The 14,046-nt window shown below is 33.4% G+C and overlaps 1 protein-coding gene across 2 annotated transcripts in view; it reads right to left on the bottom strand.

Moving 5' to 3' along the window:
• Window positions 1–2,830: 2,830 nt before the first annotated feature.
• Window positions 2,831–14,046, bottom strand: part of Zfc3h1 (zinc finger C3H1-type containing) — a 48,762-nt gene continuing 37,546 nt past the window's right edge. For both annotated transcript variants that reach the window (XM_015483002.2, XM_015483003.2), the window contains exons 25-35: window positions 12,412–12,517; window positions 12,129–12,327; window positions 11,509–11,603; window positions 8,250–8,360; window positions 7,874–7,978; window positions 7,594–7,759; window positions 6,406–6,506; window positions 4,895–4,996; window positions 4,203–4,242; window positions 3,869–3,931; window positions 2,831–3,739 (exon numbers count right to left, since the gene is read on the bottom strand). In XM_015483002.2, coding sequence (XP_015338488.1) covers window positions 3,602–3,739; window positions 3,869–3,931; window positions 4,203–4,242; window positions 4,895–4,996; window positions 6,406–6,506; window positions 7,594–7,759; window positions 7,874–7,978; window positions 8,250–8,360; window positions 11,509–11,603; window positions 12,129–12,327; window positions 12,412–12,517 — 1,226 coding nt within the window. In that variant the 3' untranslated portion in view covers window positions 2,831–3,601. The remainder of the gene's footprint in view (window positions 3,740–3,868; window positions 3,932–4,202; window positions 4,243–4,894; window positions 4,997–6,405; window positions 6,507–7,593; window positions 7,760–7,873; window positions 7,979–8,249; window positions 8,361–11,508; window positions 11,604–12,128; window positions 12,328–12,411; window positions 12,518–14,046) is intronic.

Raw genomic sequence — 14,046 nt, 5'->3', positions numbered from 1 at the left:
CCCACCCACCCAAAAACTGGAAAGTGAACCTGGAGTCAGGATGTGATGCTCTACCACTGAGTTATATGCCTAGCACTTTTAATTAGTATGTGTGGGGAGGGGGTACTGGGGATTGAACCCAAGGTCACTCCCACACACTAGACAAGTACTCTACTGCTGAATTATACCCACAGTCCTTTTTATTATTCAGTTTTGAGACAGGGTCTCATCAAGTTGCCCAGGATGAGGTTAAGAGACATTCAAATCCTCCTGCCTCAGCCACCAGAGTAGCTGGATTACAACTGTGCACCACCATGCTCAGAACTTGGGTTTCTTAGAGATAGCAACTAACTCATGCATGAGCATTGGTAGGATCAACTGACAAGTGATGAAAATATGTCCAGAGGAAGCAAACTGTTATTTTGTAGCATCTCTGCCATTTTGGAAAATGATTCTAAACTCAAAACTCTTTTGTCTTTAAAGATAATTTCTAAACACCCCTCAGGTTAAGTGCATGTATTTCCATATTTTGTAGATTTGAAGATGGAAAAGGACACCAGCAACAATGAAATGGCCTGTCATGATTATACAGTTAATGTAGAGCTAAATTAAACACCCAGATCCTTGAAATATGTGCTTTTTCATCACATTGGTTGACTTGCCTGTATTTCCTGAAACTATTTCTTTGTAGCTCCATTTCAACCAACACAAAATAAATGCCAAATTTATCCTCAGGCAGACTCTTAAATTTGACTATCTGATGTGCCAAGCTGACTATATGTTTTGGCCTTGGCAGTGGATACCCTGATTATTTCCAACAATGTAAACAGATCACCAGTCCTCTACCACTCAGTTCCTTTGGGCTGTTGGCTATCATTCTCTTTCATAAGGCTTACTTCAGTAGGTAAGAACATTTACAAGATTTAATTTGCCCTTGATTTTGGATAACCTGATAGTTTTGAAGCTTTCTGGATTACCTGTGCAAGGGCAAATACGGTATATGCTCTTGTAGAATGCATGTGCCAGTAATTTTCACATTTGTATTTAGGGTTTACTTAATTCATAGAAGAGTCTTATATTTTGGATTGCCTTCACAATTTATTAAATAGTCTTCCAAAAAATACTGTTATTCTATGGCATTTAGAAAACAATTGACTTATTCTGAATATTCTATTCCATTTCCCATGTATTAAATTCTGTCTTTCAACTGGATAAATAATTCAGACTCACTGACACTAATCACAATCCTATCACTTAAGACCGATCACACTGGCCGCAGGTATTCTAGAACCTCTGCTTTCTTGATGAGACTATATATTCCAAGCTTTTTTGTATTCCAAGCACATATTCCAAGCTTTTTTGTTCTTCAACTGAAACATGTAATTCCTGGCTTTACTTAGCTTCCAGTTAATTGCAAACATTTCTGGTACTGGGCTAAAACAGATCATTTGGAGAAATCAGTTTGAAACAATGAAGACACTGGGCAATCTCCAGGCAGTTCTTCCATATAAATAAAACAATAACCATATCTCTTAAGAGTAATGAAAAATAACTGTGTAGTTTTCACAGAGCACTGAAATAGTGCTCTGCAAGTTGTAGATACTACTAACTGATGGAAATAGCACATTATTCATGGATTATTCAAGAAGTTTGAGGGGAAAAAGCTGAAGGTAGTGGCAGCAGTTGTAATTACAATCAGACTTTCCATAAGAGGGCTCTTTTTAAGTTGGGTCGAAGATTCCTCTAAATGCATGGGGATTTCCAAGCACATGTTGCCTCCAAAAGAGCTCTCTTCTAAACAGGCTATTATTGAGTTTTATACATCTTACCGTATTGTCAGTTGTGAATAAAATTTGCAAAAAGCTTTTTAGAAAAATTTTAAAATATGCACAGGTTTCTAAACATGTGCAAATCCTTCTACAATAGAGGTTGCAATAGCATGTAATTTTTAAAAGTAGCACTATTGGCTTCAATTTTTCCTCATTTTATTCATGATTTAGTCGATAACATTTATTTTCAGGAAGTCTTTCCCAACTTCCAACTCAAGTTAAGATATCCTTTAGCTGCTTCCTTGGCATATACTCTTGTGTTTCTGTTAGACTGCAAGAACCTTAAGAACCTTTTATTCATCTCTGCATTTAGTGCCTCACACACAGCTCATATGGACTCTAGGTACAGGAAAATCCTGATTCTCTTCTCTGAGGACTCTGAATAACATGTTATGAGGTTCCTCTTTGAAGGTGACTTAAATGAAAAGTAGAGACACATGCTATATCCATTTTACCATCTGTGAAAGAAGGATATGGCTTTCCGTTACCTATCTCAAAGGAGTCAGACAGAAAAAGCTGAAAAATGTTTTCACATTTAGTGCATCAAGCCACATTCAAAAAATTCTATGTAACTATTACCAAGGAGAATTATGTGAATGGTGGTGTAAGATGCAAGAAAGCGCAGGGCAGACCAGCAAGACCTTAGGTGGTCATTCACTGTCCCTTACTCACATAGTAAAATACAAGTGAGGAACACCTGCAGAAAGTTAAGCGGACATTTTGGCGGCCTACAGAACAGAANTCACAGTCCTCAAAACAGAACAGAACCCATTTTTCCATTAATTAAAAAGTCACTGGATTTTTTTTTAATGGAAAGTAATTTCAGAGTTAATAAAGTATTGATATTTTTTCAATATGGTGAATATCCATATTTCCTATTTTAACCCATCCCCACCAGTGTGAAAAGTGAATAAAGACAGCAACATGTTTTAAAAAGTTAACTTATATTAAAAATATTTTGTATATGAACAACTTTAATACTACAAAGTAGTATTTCAATACAAAGCAGTTCAAATATTAACTGTTCTTTAAACTGTTAAACTTTATTATAAATTAAAATTTCTTTACAAAAAAATTGCACATAATATTTGACCACTCTTAGGTTCTGATGCACTGGCATTTGCAATAGTTTCTTTAATCTTCAAGTTAAACAGTCTCGGCAAGGAGTCCAGAACGTAGAAAGGGCAATAAACAACCCTGTTAGAACATTCAAGTGCAACTAGCAGACTTGTGGCCATGGCAGTTACACTTTCCTTAAGATGGACTGCTTAAGTTTTAAATCCTGAAATGAAGAATCTCAAAAGATTTAAAAAGGAAGAACTAAAAGGGACTGCCTGCTTTTTAACTGTAAACACAGCCCTGGAAATTAAATCCCAAACAAGAATCTCTCAGGCATCAGAGAGTGTCAAGTGAATCAGGAATAGCACAACATAAAGGGAGAAAGTAAAAAACAAAACAAAACAAAACAAAACAAAAACAAAAACAAAAACAAAAAAAAACACAAAGTAAAATTAAAATAAATGTCAGTCACTTTCAGGAGCTATACTTACGTACATGATGTTATGAGAATCTGGAAGGGCCTAGAAGCAGGCCAAACAGGAAGTTCATTTATCCAACTGAAGAGGATCATGTTCATTGCTTCCGGTTTTAAGGACAGGATATTGTAGGGACTTGAAATGATCATTATTGTCTGCTTTATACAGACCTTAGCCAGGGATCAGCCTAATCTTGAAGAATCATTCAAATAATTTTGGCAATTATTATAAGGACTTAGAACTGACTGCACCCAGTGTTCAGTGATTCTTGCTTTCTGTTTTGTTACTGTTTAAATTTAAGAGCTCATTTAGGCTGACTCCAATTTCTTGGCACTTGGAAACTAGTTTTCTCAGGTTATCAGTTTTACCTCCTTCTGATGCTTCAAACAAGAGTTGCTGTAAAAGATAGGGAAGTATAGAAATAAGACATAGCTAGAGTTTGAGCATTACCACATCAATGGATATGGCACATGCAGAAAATTTATAGGAAAACATCAAGATAAAATAAAAGATAAAAAGCATTACATCTTTCCATAGTGATGCACAAAGAGGTAACTTCAGTAAGGCTCTCTGATATAAACGGTGGACCTATAAGATAGATACACACACAATTCCATCAGAAGAAATGGTGAAAAAAATACCTTCATAATCCTATCTGTTTTAAAAGAGTGATACTTAGCAAAATACTAACATTCAAGATATAATGGTTGTGTTGTATTTTGTAGTTTCCAAACATTTATTAGAGTACTTGAAATGTTAACGTCTATGCCTTAATCCTTTTAAACTGAGAAGTCAATAAAAGGGGCAGAACAGCTAAAAGGAAAAAAAGAGACCCATCTGATATTCAATTGTAACTTACCTCTCTTTGCCCCTTTAGAACAATCTCAGCAGCAATGGCTCTAAGGAAAAAAAAGGAATATAGAAAAAGGAAAAGAAAAATTTATATATCTTTGCACAAAATGAAACACCACTGGCAGAATACTGACTGTGGGAATCTGAGTACAAAACTTCCTGAAAGTAACAGGCTACACTTCCAAGGAGGGTAACCTACAGTGAAAAGAAAAATTCAACAATTTTTATCAACTTTACAAGAATAGAGCAGACCAAGTGTTTTGAACATCAATAACGCTCATGAAAAAATATATATTCATAATTACTAGTGAAAAAAATCCCTGGCCCTAACACCTTTAAAAGAAAGAAGAAATCAGACTATAACAGGGGGAAAACCCCACATTTGAAAGGAGATGGTCTTATAATGTCTGTAAATAGACTTATTCATTTAATAACAGTTTTGTTATCTAAACGTTCTCCTTCAAGGAAAATTTAAAAAAAAAAAAAAAACCTGTCTTTTTTTTTGCTTTTAGAAGCAGTTGTTAAAAGCACTCACACTCTTAGCATTAAACCACAGCAAGTGCCAAAAACAAATCTAAATTAGAGATCTGTCCAGAAAGGGAAAAAAATAGATGTCATTTCAAATGATTTACCTGTCTGGAGCAAACCTTATACATAAAAGCAATAGCTATAAAAACATGTACATGATTGTTGCATTACATTTTCCAGGTGGCCAGGCATGTTGGGATATTATATGTAAACATCTTGGCTTGAAGTTTCAGAATCTGAACATTGCTTTCTTCCCATTCATGTTGAAGTAGCCTGTAAAGTATATTCAGGAAAATGAACAAAGCATTGCAAGTACAGGGAACCCCATATGTGCTCTATGAGCAGAATGTCTGGTGAGGTATAAAGTCTGGTTAAATTCCATCAAGGCTATTAAGCAAATATTTGTAGAATGCTTCTTATTACCCCAGGGAAAGGAAAGTGTAAAACAAAATATCAACAGATCTAGTCAAGGTCTATGCTCATCTTCAACAAACTAAAATGAGGATGAAGGAAGAGACAGAGATGATCACAAGAAATAAGTACCAAAACACAAAGTGAGGATTTACCAACAAAACCAACAATCACCTGTATTCTAAAACACCTATCATGTTAAAAAAACTAGTCAAAATACAACCATATTTTCTGTTTCACATGTTTTATCAAATGTTTCATAATTCAAATATCTCTTATTAGCCTCTGCAGATCAGCCTGTTTGCTAAGAAATTTAATTATAAAGATAATGATTACTTCTGTCACAACCTGTGGCCTTTGAGTTTTTTTTTTCAAATTCATACCATTTACCAACATATGTGCTAAGTGGTAGGCAAATACTTTAAAATACAAAGAAATATTTGGTAAATATTATGAAACATAATAAACAAACTTATAAGATACAACTGACACAGTGGGAATTAATGCACAAATGGAAGCTGAAGTATTCACATGTTAAAGTATCTTTCTGGAATTAAAAACAGTTGTTGAGGGTAAAAATAGGTCTACTGTATCAGGGCAGAGAAACCACAGAGAAATGCTCAGAAATTTTCTTATTCTAATTGAATGTATGAATCCCTAGATCAATGCTTCTCAAATGTGGTTTGAAGATTTAAGTTTTGGAATTCACATTTTAAATGAGAATCCCAGAAGATTCCAATGCATGTTAATATTTGAGATTAAATGATCTATGAAAATCTCTTAAGCTATTACCTTTGCCATGTAAAATATGTTTATTGCTTGTAACACACATGTGAGGACAGGTTGGTATGTGCTTGAGGAACACAGATGAACTTTCTTTAAATTATTTACCCCCTTACAATCTGCAGTTTTCTAAAGTGACCAGATTTTTAATATTGGATTGGGGTGGGGGCGGGGTACCAAGGATTGAACCCAGAGGTTCACTGAGTCATATCTTCACCTCTTTTTATTTTTTAAGACAGGGTCTCCCCAAGTTGTTAAGGCTGGCTTGAATCTATGATCCTCCTGCCTCAGCCTCCTGAACCACTGGTTTACAGGAGTGCACCACCTTGCCAGGCTACATCAGACTGTATGAATAGGTAATTTGGCTTAACAGTTCTGAAATTAAAGTAGTATATATCCATGACAAAATAGTGGAAGTACAGACTATTTTATAAAGTTTTCAAGAATCATTTTATAAGATGGACCAAAAGAATTTTCTTTCTTCTTACCTCAGTGCAAGTCCAGAATTAGTTGGCATAACTGAGCAAAACCGTTCCAAGGTTTTGGAATGCTGGGTCTTTGGAACACAGCTCAAATAAAAGAAAATAACCTGTAAAGGTTGAGGGGGAGAAAAAAATGAACTCGACCAAACTGTGAAATCCAATTACCTATGTGTTTTAATGAGAAAACCAAAATGGCCTTTAAGACATGAATGTATAAATTATAATAATGTATGATGCTGTTATAATTCCTACCATTAATTATATTAGTGACTTTCCAAATATGAATTAGGAAATATGGTCTAGTGATGAGAGCCATGGACAGAACACTGACAAGAAGCCAGGAGTCCGGGTTTTCATCCCTGAGTCTACCTTTACTTGTGGTATAGCTGGGCAAGTCATAGGGCTATTAATACCTGCCACATCTTGCTCATGGAATGCCCGAGTGTAAATGACTTAATGTCCATAAAGTGGTTTGAGATCCTGGGATAAAGAATGGCATAGAAGTACAAAGCATAATAATTGGTTATCCTGATTAGCAACAGAACCACCCCATAAAAAACAAAAACAAAAAAATATATATGTTCTAGTGTATACTGAGCTTTAGTAGGATCGTTTGGCTTATGTACACTGCACTAAAAGGGTCTGTGAAAATAAGCAAAAAACCCTTTGTTTCATTACCTATGGTAAGACACCCTTTTGTAAATATGTCATTAATTAGATTCTCCTCTTAAAATTTGAAACCACCTGATTTCAGCTTTCTTACGCCCTATGTACAGTTATCTTTGCTTGACAAAATATTAACAGAAAGAGCAGCTACAACAGATAAGCCCATTCTTATTTATTTTGAAGTTTCAAAAGTTTTTCATTCAGTAAAATTTTTAACTACTCAAGCAAAATATTAAGATATTATCACCACAGAATCCTTGGTTTGATCTTTCAAATGTTAACATCCTTCAATTTTGCTTCAATGTTAAATTTTCTTCAATATAAGACAATCAATATGCACATTTATCTTAAGTGAATCTTAAGGACACTGACTGTTCCTAAATTTTGAAGAAATAAGAATCACAGTCAAGAGCAGTAAATGCTAGGAAAATGGTCCTAAGAAAAGCTCTCTTAATATAAAATAGTAGTCATTTTTAAAGACGCTTGGTTCTGTATAAACATCTAAAGAAAAAAGTTTCAAGTTCTTACCCTATTATGAAATTCATAGTTGGACCAGTAATCAGCACTGCTAAAAGGAATAGGGTATCGGGCAGGGACTGTAACCAAACATCTATTCACTAAATCAGTAAAAAATTTGAATTCTTGGACTTTGTTTCTGGATCCAGCAGCTCTATTATTGGCAAAGACAAGATAACTGCCAAAAGAAAAATATTATAAATTTAGAAAAATTAAGTCCCCAAAAGCTAATCCCCTTCCCCCACCCTATCCCCTTATTCTAAAATCCCATTCTTAACAGAACAAAACTTACTCCATCCAAATCTTCTGTACTATATCAGATCTCATGGCCACTCCTAAGGCTGCCTCATATGCTTCCACTGTCTCTTTAATACTTGATTGAAGAGGATGACAAAGGCTGTTTAAGAAAGGAAAGAAAATACATGTCTACAGGTCAATTCTATTAAGCTAAAGAAATGTCAAAATATATTTTTAAACATCACAGATATTATTACAATGAAATCTTTCTTTTGATCTTTCTTCTTTAGTATGTAATAAACCACAGCACCTCTTCAATTCTGCTTCAGTGACTAACACGAGATTAGTTCTAACACAGTGTAATTTGGTAGTAAATAGCAAAATGCAGGCCTAGAATGCAACATTTTTCTCCATGGTGGATAATGGCTCACCAGTAAATCAGCCACAAATAAGGAACTTGGTGGTTAAATATGTCATCATCAAAATTCCCTTTACATAAACGGGCTGGAATGTCAAGTGGTCCTGGGATATTTAAGAGATAGCTGAGAAAAAAAAAACAAAACCCAAATATTGTTTGAAATTATGCCTGTACACACACAGATTACAAATAATTTTTTTAAAATCCTTTAGGTTTCAACTTAAAGTATTTTAATAAAAGAATGAGACTTTCTATTCATGTATATACCATCTCTTTGGTCACATCTCTAGAATCATATATTTACTCAGAATTTTACTGTTTTATACCTATATGAATAACTCCACCCCTAAAATGAAAGTTTTATTCTATCTTCAATATCAAACAAACCATCATAATCTAATTAAACCTAATTTAAAATACAAAAGAACAAATGAATCTAGCTATTATCTGAAATTTTCTCACAAAAATGTATGCTTTCTTGTGGCAAAAAAATGTACTTTAAAATTTACAAAACCTGGTATATAAAAAAGATCTCTCTCACACACTTAACACACACACCCATATGTTTAATACTAGACATATCAAAGTATACTCTACAAAATATTGATAAGGAACTTGTCAAAAAGTGGTTTATTTCCCTTAGGAAAACCACAATACATAGTAGGATATTAAAAGTTCTAAGAAGCTGATCAGTTAAAAAAAAAAAATCTACTGGACTGATTAATTCAGCTTTCCTCCCAATGTATATGAATCTGTGTATATGTAATACTTACCAGCATCCTCAATAACAATGTTTTTAAATGAAATACACTGATCTTGAACATAGAATGATCCAGTACAATGATTTACCTTTGATTTTTAAATGACTGAAGGTAATGAGTTTTAATAGATTAGGCTGGGGTGGGGGCAAATACAAGAAACAGGACATATAGAAGTCAGGTTATCATCCTGACTTTATCATAACTATTTATACTATCCTGGGTTAACCACTTCACTTCTAGGGATCTTAGCTTCCTCAACTGAAAACTGAAGTGAGTCAAAAGAAATAATTTTCATAAATCCAATTCACGAAAGACTATATATGATCCAAGGTTAACTTCAGTAAAATGAATGAAATCCAATTGATTTTTCTAGATATTCTCTTAATCTTCAAAATGATATGCAATAGACGAAAACTGCCTCATCTAGTTCTTTCTGGCTGTCATCTTTATACTACATGTCACACAGAAATAGTTGATAGAATTTGATTCCAGGTAAATATTACAGTGCCAAGTATTTTTCTTTATAATTTCTACTCATAAAATTAAGTATTTTGAGGGCTGGGAGGATAATTCAGTGATAGAGCACTTGCCTAGCATGTGTGAAGTTCTGAGATTGATCCCTAGCACCTCCTCCAAAAATAAAATTTTTTTTTCAAATATTTTAAACCTGTTAAGAGCACTGACTTTTATTAAAAACTAATTATATTTATACATTTTAAATATGTATGGATAATAAGAATGGCAATACCAAAAATACTTCCTCCACTGCCATTCTCCTTAAATCTAACTCAGAAGACTTCGTAAATTAATTGAAATGCATTATTGCCTTAAATAAACTAAACACAGGCTTTTCCTAACTCTTGGTGAATTATGAATCAGACTATTTTATAAAAGAATGACATGGTAATGATAAATTATTAATAAACAATGTTTGGAGGTAACCATTTTCAAATTTTTATTGATTCTGTTATTTATTCTGCCTAATTAAGTTGACATCAAGAAGATCTGAATCTTTGATTAGTTACAAAGCAGAAACTGGCAGCATCTTCTTTTAAGCTAAACCAATTACCTCCATGCCCAAGGGAAAACCAGAACCAGCAAGTCTGTGAAGAGTTTAGTTCAGCTTTGAATTAGTCCTGTGCCTAAATTTCAGAAGTTAAAGCAATCTAATTTAAACAAGGGAGAAACTGGGTATCAGAAAGGTGAACAATCTCTAAATTCCTTATAGAATAGTTTAATAAAAAATTAATCTTGTTTGCAACATGTTAATCTGGATGTAGAGCAGAATTTCAAGCACAGCAACTAAATTCACTGTAAATTAAACTGGTTACCAAAATAGGACAGATGTAAAGATTCAAGTCTGGGAAGTAACACTGACCTCAAATCTCAAAATCTCCATGTTTACAAAAAAAAAATTCTGGGGTAGAATGACCACTTAATAAAATCTGAGTTTTTTTTTTTTTTTTTTTAAATCTGCTTTTACCTAACACAGCTGGTTAGGGTAATGGGGTATGGTAGAAATTAAGGTAGTAGTAGTAGCACCCAAAAAAAATATTTGCAAGCATTAGACATGCTAAGGTTTTATTTTTACTCATCAGAATTTTCATTAAGAAAAATTTAGGAGATATCCAGTTTAGGTATTCCCTCTTTCAGTTCTTCCTAATATACAGTAATATAAGAAATCATGACAACATATTTTCCTTTTGATGCATTTTACTTTAAGATCAGCAAACTATGCCTATTTTTGCAAATCAAGTGTTACTGGAACATAGCCATGCTTATCATTTACATATTATCTGTAGTTGCTTACTCACTACAACAGCATGGCTGAGTAAATCTAAAAGACCACAGGGCCTTAAGCTTAAAAATTTACTTTCTGGCTCTTAGGAATATTCGCTGACCCCTCTAGAGAGAAGAGGAAGGAAAGAGAACTTCTAAAAAGAACCTCTCCTAAAAATCATTCTTTATGAACTTTTGTGGTCTCTTAATATTGGAACAAGAACTCTCAGCAAAGCACACAAAGATAATAAATACAAATACAAAGCTCTATAATGATACTGAGAAACTAATGGTTGAGAAAAGAATCATCTAAATTTCTTATTCAACATTTCAGAGGCTAAAACAGCTCTCTTTAGAATTAAAAAGAAAACAAAAAGGCAGATATATTACTTAAATCTACTTTAGATTGTCAAATAAATTATAATTCTTTTTTATTCAAAAATCAGAGATTGATCAGGATAATTAGTTGCTATAGTGCTAAAATTAACAATAACAAAGTAGAAGAGTTACCTGAGCCTTCCTTTGTACAGTGCCTTTAATCCAAAGAATGTAGAAATATTTTATACCTCATTTCAATTTTATTATTCTAATGCCCTCATAATAGTTGTATAAGTGGGTGTTTAAATATAAAAATCAGTCTAAAATATAATTTGTTCCACACAAAAGAAATCACTTTTCCACTAAGCTATATTCTCTCTCATTTCTCTACCAATCAAGAGTTCTACAACTTACCGAAACAGATCCAAGTTACTATACTTCTCAAACCCAGGCTTAAAGAAGGATGCAATAAATTTCCGCAAAAATGGAAGAAGATTATCGCCTCGATTCTATTTAAAAAAGAGGGAGGGGGATACATATCAGGCTTACAGTGTTTAATTAAAATATTCCAAAGGAGAAGGCCTTAAAAAAAAAAAAAATCACTGTTTAAGTTTCCTGAATTGATAGGTGATAAAGTATGGGATACATTCAGCTAACTTCTGTATTCTAATCTCTGAATTACATCAAACCAACCATTAAGTAGTATATCAGCCAATACTACCACAGGGTCAAATTCCATCTAACAAAACCTACCGAACATATTATCACATGTCTGACACTGTGATAGGTGTTGGAACTGTAGAGGGGAATAAGACATAGTTCTTACCCTCAAGAAGTTCTTAGTGTAGTATGTAAATCAGCTATAAACAAAATTACAAAGTACTGTAATAAGTGCAACAGAAGAACTATGAGAGAAAGAATGAATACCTGATACATCTTGCAAAGGGCAATACAAACAGGAAATGCTTCCCAAGGAGGCTACTGATAAAGAAATCTGAAACAACCCATTTTAAGAATTAGGAGTAATTTTTTACCTGCAAGATGAAGAATTTGCACATATGATAAAAAATCTCTGCATTCTGAGGATATTTTTCAAATGCAGTAAGCCACACTGTTCTGGCTCTGTCATGCTGATTTGTTTGCAAATATAAAGCAGCAAGGGCTTCTAATAATTGGCAGTTTGTGGGACATGATTCCAATAAACATTTACAAAGCTCCACTGCAGCCTCATACCTTAACAACAACAACAAAAAATGTCTAAATACATGAAAAGATCAATTTTAACATAGGGGTAACTGCCTGTCAATTAAATTTTACCTCTCTAGGAGCTGGTGCAGGGCAATCATGTTTGTATAAAGTGGAAGGCAGACTTCTATTCTTTCCTCAATGGTAAGGCTCTCATCTGTACAAGCTTTCACCGCATCTACCCAAAAATATCATAACATGAATCAAACATAAAATCAGTTTTACTATGCTATTTTAACTCTAAGAAACAAAAGGAAAAGATGTCTTATCTCTTTGCTTACCCATTTTTTTTTTAACATCAAACTGCTGCCTTTTATCTGAAGGATTATCTTCAAACTCCTAAAATTTAATCCATTACTCTTACCTTCTTGGTAAGAACAGAATCATTCCATATAAACTCTTATTCATGTTTTCATTTAAACAAGTATCTCTGCAATTACCCAAAATTTCTTAAAATTCATCTCAAAAGAAAAAAACAGAATGAATTATCTTTTTCATATTTCCTTTATCACTTCAAAGGAAATCTTTCTCTGCTGCTCCAGAGCCATCAAACATCTTCCCATAACCTAGATTCTTCCTTTGCTCCTTCAAAACACACTTTCCAAAATAATGTTCTTTACCTGATCTAACAACTTCTTATAAAATACTACAATGTTTTACTTTGCACAATTGTCACCATATCCTCCTTCCCCAGTGGTGATATGACTTCTCAGATTTGCAGAGTTAAGTGAACATCATCATTCTGTATCTGAGCTCTTGAAGTTCATTTGTAAGGATTCATATCTAATCAAACCTTTAAAACATCACCATATCTACTCTTTACTTGATTAACATGTGACAATATTCTTCCCTCTTCTAATTTCTTCCTACTCTGCTTTCAAGAGATTGATTATATTTCCTCTTAAGTCTCATTCACTGACTTTAGTCTCCCTTTTACTCCTTACTGCTATGCTCTTAAATCTCATATCCTCAGAAAAAATATCTCATAGCTTCAGCTACAGGTTTAGTACTTAAACATCAGAAGTATTTCAGATTTTGGATTTTGGGTGTTTTGGAATATTTTCAAGTATATAATGAGAAACCATGGGGATGAGACCCATTTTTTGAACACAAAATTCATATTTATTTCATATACCTCAAGTTAATTGTATACAGTATTTTTTAGTGCAACTGCATTTTGTCTATGATCCATCACATGAAATCAGTTGTGAAATTTTCCATTTATGGTATCTTGCTCAAAGTATTTTGGATTTTTGAACATTTCATATTTTGATCACATTAGGGTTGCTCTATCTGTACTGAATAATTTATTTTAAGAGCACATTGAAAACTGTCAAGTACTTTTAATATATAAACTTCTATACTAATAGCTCTCACATCCATTTATCTATCCATAATTGTCCTTTTGGAGTCAACTTTCTCATTTCCATCTGCTAAGAATCATTTCCACTTTTCCACTCAGATGACCAATTAGTCACTAATACTAATAAACATAGTAGTTTTCTATTAATGTCACTTTTCTCAGTCTTAAATTTACTTTTTAATTTTGTGTACATTTAAAAAAAATTTTAGTAGATGTACACATACTTTCATTTTATTTATTTATTTTTATGGGTGCTGAGAGTAGAACCCAGTGCCTCACACATGCTAGGAAAGCACGCCACCACTGAGCCACAAACACCGTCCCTGTGTACATTTCTTTTTTTG

This window comes from Marmota marmota, unplaced genomic scaffold (assembly GCF_001458135.2).
Source record: "Marmota marmota marmota unplaced genomic scaffold, marMar, whole genome shotgun sequence".
Lineage (NCBI taxonomy): Eukaryota > Metazoa > Chordata > Mammalia > Rodentia > Sciuridae > Marmota > Marmota marmota.
This window is presented reverse-complemented; position numbering and strand designations above follow the sequence as displayed.